This window comes from Sinocyclocheilus anshuiensis, unplaced genomic scaffold, assembly GCF_001515605.1.
Source record: "Sinocyclocheilus anshuiensis isolate Anshui unplaced genomic scaffold, SAMN03320099.WGS_v1.1 scaffold284, whole genome shotgun sequence".
Taxonomy (NCBI): domain Eukaryota; kingdom Metazoa; phylum Chordata; class Actinopteri; order Cypriniformes; family Cyprinidae; genus Sinocyclocheilus; species Sinocyclocheilus anshuiensis.
In genome coordinates, this window is record NW_015554266.1 from 1,893,196 (window position 1) to 1,901,377 (window position 8,182).

The window sequence follows — 8,182 nt, forward strand, 5'->3', positions numbered from 1 at the left end:
TATAAAACTATATACAGGTTAATGGGCTACTAAATAAAATTATCATTAATAATTAATATTAATAAGAATTATTACTATTATTATTATTAATACATTAGACAACTTAAAGTTTGTATACAAACTTTTCTGTCTAGCAGTTGTTTTTTTTCTAAATCAAGTGGTTTTAGCTGGGTTTCAGTTGTTTTTGTTAATAAATGAGCTAGTTTTAACTGGTTTTTGCTATATGACCTGGTTTTAGCTGGGTTTAACTGGATTTTAGCTGTTTTTTTTATTGAATCAGCTGGTTTTAAGCTGGTTTTTGCTAAATCAACTGGTTTTAAATGATTTTAGCCATTTTTGTTGCTAAATCAGCTGGTTTTAGCTGGTTTTCGCTTTAATGAGCTGGATTTAGCTGTTTTTTTTTTAGCTTTTACAAACTAGTAAATTAAAACTTAACTATTTCAAACTGAAAACCTTTCAACTTCAAGCTTTTAAAACTACTTCAGACTTTCTGGCTAGGCTTTTTCAAGCCAACTTAAAGTTTGTCTACACACTTTTCTGTCTAGCAGTTGTTTTTTCTAAATCAAGTGGTTTTAGCTGGTTTTCAGTTGTTTTTGTTAATAAATAAGCTAGTTTTAACTGGTTTTTGCTAAATGGCCTGGCTTTAGCTGGGTTTAACTGGATTTTAGCTGTTTTTTTTTATTGAATCAGCTGGTTTTAAGCGGGGTTTTGCTAAATCAACTGGTTTTAAATGGTTTTAGCCATTTTTTTCCTCTAAATCAACTGGTTTTCAGCTTTTGTTGCTAAATAAACTGGTTTTAGCTGTATTTTAGCTTTTGTTGCTAAATCAGCTGGTTTTAAATGGTTTTAGCCATTTTTTTCCTCTAAATCAACTGGTTTTCAGCTTTTGTTGCTAAATAAACTGGTTTTAGCTGTATTTTAGCTTTTGTTGCTAAATCAGCTGGTTTTAGCTGGTTTGCTCGAAAGGGGTAGAAAGGGCAGGATTAGACGTGTAGAACAATTACACTCTAGATCAGACTCGAGATTATTGAGAACCATAGGCATCTTTGATATTTGTAAAGATGCCCCAGGCATATTTGTTTCGTGAAATATGGCCTAATAAGCCAACATTTGCTGATGATGGTGGCCTGTGACTGCTGTCACATGCATTGGGTTTGGTTGAAATATGACTGACGTTATAATTATCAGGGTTGAAAAAAGCTTAGCGTGCCTGTGTTTGTGCTCAGGGCTCGGCTCCCTACTGGGCTCTAACTGCAGATGGAGAATATAAACATAAATTGATGTCACACTGTAATTCTACCAAGAATTTCTGACAGACTTTTCTGGCACCCTGTGAAGGCACTAGCATCTCTGCTGCATTCATGCATTGATAATCAAAAGTGTGCAATGTTTAGTGCTCAATTATAGAGGATGCTGGTTACTTCTGCAAACACGCTAAGCAGAGAGTGTGACGTTAATCTAAAGCACAATGACAGGACAAACAGAGCCGAAACTTGCTCATGCTCCAGCAGTCAGCACTGCATTCCCATTTCACCTGCATTATTTATTCATCATTTTGAGTTATTTTGGTCCAAAAACGAATGTAACATTAACCAGCAATGTCAGTGTAGATTTGTTCTGATTTTATTCTCTCCGTCTCTCAATGGCATTATCAAGTATTGTGGCAAAACTGCTTTGCAGTATATAAAAGTAGCTGTTATCCTTAAAAAAATGCTGAAAATGACATTTAACATATGATGCCGGACAATTTAATTTGCTTAGCACACGGCCAGAGACAAAATGACAGAGCAAGTCTTATTGCAATGCAACTTTTGAAGCTCCAAATTGAATTGTAAGGCAGCCAACAACCTTGCAATGGCAGTTTTGAGCATGTGAAAACCCAAGACTGGCCAAACATAGCTGTCAGCACAGTCAGGTACTGATTAACCTCTTAATCATAATAAAGCAGCAATTACATTCCAGAGTATATTATTTTACCGTTTTATGCACTTTGCTATTGTAATTAATTGTACAGAGTTTCACGTGCTTGTGTTGTTAATTTGTTAAGGACAGCATGACCAGGAATGCAAAGCAGGCCTATGTGTGATATCCATGTAATAATAACAATCAGACAGTTATAATGATTGCTGACAATCATTACCATGCACACCCATATGTGTGTAAGACCATTTCCATGCAGAATTACTGATGTATTTATGTTTGTATGTGTGTTTTTATGTATTTGTATGTATGCATGTGTGTTATATAAATGATGTTACATTAAATTATACAAATTACTTGATACATTATAAATCTGACTGAAAATATTTAATGTGATTTTTTTTTCTGAACATTGTGTCATGTCATTTATAATACAGGCTATGTTCACACAGCAGCAGAATAGGGTTGTCAGTCCTGTATTTGAGTCAATAATACGGTTGCGTTCATTTCGCTTGTGTACGGGATTGACATCCACATTCTATAACTGAACTCACAAACAAATTATCAGGACTCACAGCTGCATTTATGCATATTGTTAATACATGTGTGTGTGTATATGTATGTATGTATGTATGTATGTGTATATCAGTGGCGTGCAGTGGTGTTTTGAAATGAGGTGGCAAATCCTCACATTTTTTAAGTGTGTGTGTTTGTTTTTATATTTAATGTAAATTCATGTCCCAGTCACATTTTCTTGGTTAAATAAGTATTACTTACACTACCAGAATAAAAATCTATTTTGTATTTTTACATTAACAATGTAATTAATAGGCTATTCTATTTATTAAAACCAAGTATAAATCTTATCACTTTAGTGCTTTTAAGCTTTTTATATTTGTTCCAAAATAATAACTCAAGGCAGTAACAATTTAAACAATATATTTTATTTAAGCAATTATATATTTTATTTATGAACTGATGTTCAGCTGTTCTTTTTAAAAATAAACTTATTTTTGAACATCAGTCATCAGAGCTCGTTAAACACGGGTCACAGACACGGAGATGTACCTTTAATTTCAACGAGCTGATTGCTCACTAAAACAGATCTTTTTTTAGGCCATTTGAAGTTTGATTTTGACTTGACAATGGTGATATATAAGTGTGTGAGTTGTTTACTTACCTTTTTATTAGTCTTCCCATTAACACAATTATATTGTTCATTCAGACTGATTCGCGAACATGGAGTGCGTACGAATAACCAGTCATATCCAATCGTATCATATTGTATCATATCGCATTGCCTCCTCTCACGTGACTTCCTGCATTCATTTTCAATTGCCCCCCACCAAACTCACCTCTCACGTGACTTCCTGCATTCATTTTCAATTGCCCCCCACCAAACTCACCTCTCACGTGACTTCCTGCATTCATTTTCAATTGCCCCCCACCAAACTCACCTCTCACGTGACTTCCTGCATTCATTTTCAATTGCCCCCCACCAAACTCACCACACAGGGGGTCTGTTAAAACCTATTGGGCTTAGGGAAGGCAAGAGAGACGCGGACTCCCGCTGTAACTTTAATCTACCTGATGGCATCGCAGTTGGACAGTTTTACTTTAGAAAAACAAGTGATTTATACACACTTTTATTTTGTAATATTTGCATTGTTTTATTTTTGTATTATGATTTTATATATATATATATATATATATATGTATGTGTGTGTAACCTATGTTTTTTATTTATGCAAAGCGTGCTTGCTATCTCCTGCGCTCTCTCCGTGCACAGACACATATGAAGTACAGACAGACGTGCATAGAATATTGTTGTCATCTCTGCCCAGTGATTGACTTTTAAGGTAATACAGTTTGCAACTGAAAAGTTAAATTGCATTGCTCAGTATGGAGGTGGTAATATTGCTGTTATTAAAGCAGATAAACTTTACATTTCGCTATTAGTAGAGACACTGCTGCCGAACACTGTTGAGAGACATACAGACTCCTAATCTCTCTTTCTCTCTCACTAATCACTGAATCCCACACACCTGTTGTGAATCCATATGCACATTATTTATATCTGCTCTCAGCTGTGTTTCAGTTTTTTTCTGCCTCTTACAGTTTCACTTGTTGTGCATATGTTGAAATATCTGAAAGAACAAAACATTGTTTAATAGCTTTACAAAATCAGTTCTTGAACTCAAGGACAGTTAATTTGTTGATAGAATGAATCGCTGTTATAGAGGAGAGAAATTCAGACATGAGAGGCAAATAAAGAGATGGAGAAAGCCAGTCAGACGCTGCGGCCTTGTTGTAGCTTTTGCTATGTAAGTGCTATCCAGGGAGAACAGTGATAAAATGGCACATGCACCCTGGTCTGAAGGGATTTAAAGAGCTTTAAGTATGTGTGTGTTCGTCTGGTGAAAATATCAAAAGGCTTTAATGTGTTTGACCTTTTTGCTCAAGCTACAGCTTTTACTCTCTCTCTCATGCTCACACCCTCTTTCACCCCATTCGCTCATTTGCAATCTTTCTTTCTCACCCTTTCCCGCTTAACTTGGGGTGTTAGTGATGGCACTGACCAAGGTCAAACATGTTATGATGTGTATGGGTACAGCATACAAAAGCATCTATATATTGCACATGAGTTTCTGACAAAGACCACTATTCAACAGGGATGCAATATATATCAGAAGACCATAGCAGTACTTGTCAGTGAAAGAATACTTTGATTATATAAAATATATAAGTAGCTGATATAAGATCATAAACTGTATAGAATGTATAATTCCTATTTTTAATATTCACATACCTTGAATTTATAATTAAACATAAATGTATAAAATGTTTAGGCCTATAAGTTAATATTAAATGAACTATAGGATAAAGTTGCTGGGCAATTTCATATATATATATATATATATATATATATATATATAAAACTATATACAGGTTAATGGGCTACTAAATAAAATTATCATTAATAATTAATATTAATAAGAATTATTACTATTATTATTATTAATACATTAGACAACTTAAAGTTTGTATACAAACTTTTCTGTCTAGCAGTTGTTTTTTTTCTAAATCAAGTGGTTTTAGCTGGGTTTCAGTTGTTTTTGTTAATAAATGAGCTAGTTTTAACTGGTTTTTGCTATATGACCTGGTTTTAGCTGGGTTTAACTGGATTTTAGCTGTTTTTTTTATTGAATCAGCTGGTTTTAAGCTGGTTTTTGCTAAATCAACTGGTTTTAAATGATTTTAGCCATTTTTGTTGCTAAATCAGCTGGTTTTAGCTGGTTTTCGCTTTAATGAGCTGGTTTTAGCTGTTTTTTTTAGCTTTTAAAAACTACTAAATTAAAACTTAACTATTTCAAACTGAAAACCTTTCAACTTCAAGCTTTTAAAACTACTTCAGACTTTCTGGCTAGGCTTTTTCAAGCCAACTTAAAGTTTGTCTACACACTTTTCTGTCTAGCAGTTGTTTTTTCTAAATCAAGTGGTTTTAGCTGGTTTTCAGTTGTTTTTGTTAATAAATAAGCTAGTTTTAACTGGTTTTTGCTAAATGGCCTGGCTTTAGCTGGGTTTAACTGGATTTTAGCTGTTTTTTTTTATTGAATCAGCTGGTTTTAAGCGGGGTTTTGCTAAATCAACTGGTTTTAAATGGTTTTAGCCATTTTTTTCCTCTAAATCAACTGGTTTTCAGCTTTTGTTGCTAAATAAACTGGTTTTAGCTGTATTTTAGCTTTTGTTGCTAAATCAGCTGGTTTTAAATGGTTTTAGCCATTTTTTTTGCTAAATCAACTGGTTTTAAGCTTTTGTTGCTAAATCAGCTGGTTTTAGCTGGTTTGTAGCTTTCGTTGCTAAATCGGCTGGTTTTAGCTGGTTTTTAGCTTTTGTTGCTAAATCAGCTGGTTTTAGCTGGTTTTCGCTTTAATGAGCTGGTTTTAGCTGTTTTTTTTAGCTTTTAAAAACTACTAAATTAAAACTTAACTATTTCAAACTGAAAACCTTTCAACTTCAAGCTTTTAAAACTTCTGCAGAATTTCTGGCTAGGCTTTTTCAAGCCAACTTAAAGTTTTTCTACAAACTTTTTTATCTAGTTATTATTATTATTATGTAAAATGATCTACATAATGATAATAATTTTTGGCTAGGTGCAGTACCTCAGAGCTGATGCCCAGCGTGTTCTCCAGACTGCAGCGGTATTTGCTCATTCGCAGGGAGAAATCTCTGTAGCGCTTGTCCACTGCTGACACCCACTTCTTCAGCTCGGTGACATGCGTGTGCCCTTTCTCCACAAAATTATCTGCCAGCTGGATCAACATCTTCACTTTCTCCTTTGTTTGCTGTGGCACACATGGACATTATGTGTGTGAGCGTGCGGTTTGTTAATTACGCTCAAAATAATGACTTGCTCGAAGAGTTCAAGTGGCTGCATGTGTCACACATTAGAGACGAACATGAAAAGCAAGAGGAAGAGGTGAGGGGAAGTGTTTGTGCCTCTGTACCTTGGCAGAGATGCGGAATTCTTCATATTCTCTCAGCAGTTCCTGAGTTTTCTCCACCGAGTCTCCTGGGGACGTGTGAGAGGTGAGATACACCTCACCTGCCTCCTCGATCCACTCTAATGCCTGACACAGAGACAGACAGACTCACACACAAAGACCCAATATAGAATATTCTAATACTCTTACCAAAGTGAATGTGTGAACTAATGATCGGAATGCAATGTAATGGTACTACATCTGCCAGCACACACACACACACACACACACATATATATATATATGTGTGTGTGTGTTATGAGTAAACTCGGACAGCTTTGTAGTGTGAATGGGGAAGGTGGTAAGATTAAAAACATCAGCGTACAAATATGAAAATTTCCTTAAAAACAAACACATACCAATCTAACCTAATTTCCCATACGGCAAAGTAAATGAATGAATGTATGAATGAATAAATAAAAGAATAAATAAGTGATCAATATATAGTTCAATGAAAAACATTTTTGAAATAGAAAATATTTTTTGTTTCAACACTCATACTGTATACCAAAATATATTACAAAATGTATTTCAGGGGCAAGAAAATACATTTCCAATCTCAGAGTAGCAGTAGTTTGAATTTAATTTAAATGTGTTATATGTTCATACGTTTTATAGACAACAAAGTTTTTCTTCAAATGTGACACATGCAGAGTTATTTTATTGCTTTGAAAAATATAGCGCAAAACATATGTTTTATATGTTTTTAATATATTTATATTTTTATAATATATTTTCAAAATACCCCCACCTCCCAAAAAAATAAAATAAATAAATACATACATACATACATACATACATACATACATGCATGCATTCATAAAATTAAAAAAGGCCAAAAATATATTTGTAAACATATTTTAGCAAATATATTTTTGGCCATTTTTTTGTGTATATTTTGAAATGCTGTATGGGTTGTTACCAGTGGTGTAGTGGAGGGTATACACAGGTATACGGCATATACCCACTTCTTTATCAGTCGGCTTTGCATATACCCACTTCTAAATCCCCTCTGATGTGCATTATTCATTAGTGTCCTGCATTAGCCAAAATCATGACAGCTCACCATGACTAGCTAATCAAATCACATGTAAATAAATGCCAATATTCCCTAAACATACCCAGTAAAGACCAGTAAAGTCAGGATGCACCGGCTTCCCTTTAAATTTGATTGATAATTGCGCCCGCGCCCGCCTCTCATCTCGACAAATCACGTGAATGCAAGCGGAGTCGGTCTGGGGCGTGAGTGCATGTCAGGGGAGATCAGGGGTGATAAAATAATATTTAATTATTGACTACTAATTTGAATCAGTACATTATAATGAAAACAATACTTTAAAAAGGAAAAGAAGCATGTTTTTGCGATTAGATTTTTTAAACCGGTAAACTTCTGTAAACTTTTCAGTCCAAGGATCCAGTAAACGAATGCCTTCATACAGTAGCCTAAGTTCAAAACAGCTACAGAGAAAACCCGACCGGTTTCATTAGAGATTGCTTAGAGTCACATCCTTTTCAGCGTGTATTTGGATTAAAAGCACGAGTGTACATTTACAGGACACAAAGCATGCGCACCCACAAAAGAACAACACAAACATACTCTTTCACACAGATAAATGTGAATGCACAAACCACAAAAGTGCAGTTACTAGAGTCTACAAAAACACACACACACACACACACACACACACACACACACACACACACACACACACACACAC

At 34.6% G+C, this 8,182-nt stretch overlaps 1 protein-coding gene across 1 annotated transcript in view; it reads right to left on the bottom strand.

Moving 5' to 3' along the window:
* Positions 1-8,182, bottom strand: part of LOC107671282 (kalirin-like) — a 188,577-nt gene that overhangs the window by 8,148 nt on the left and 172,247 nt on the right. Inside the window, exons 21-22 of the mRNA XM_016464176.1 lie at positions 6,429-6,551; positions 6,084-6,266 (exon numbers count right to left, since the gene is read on the bottom strand). Of these exons, the coding sequence (XP_016319662.1) occupies positions 6,084-6,266; positions 6,429-6,551 (306 nt within the window). The remainder of the gene's footprint in view (positions 1-6,083; positions 6,267-6,428; positions 6,552-8,182) is intronic.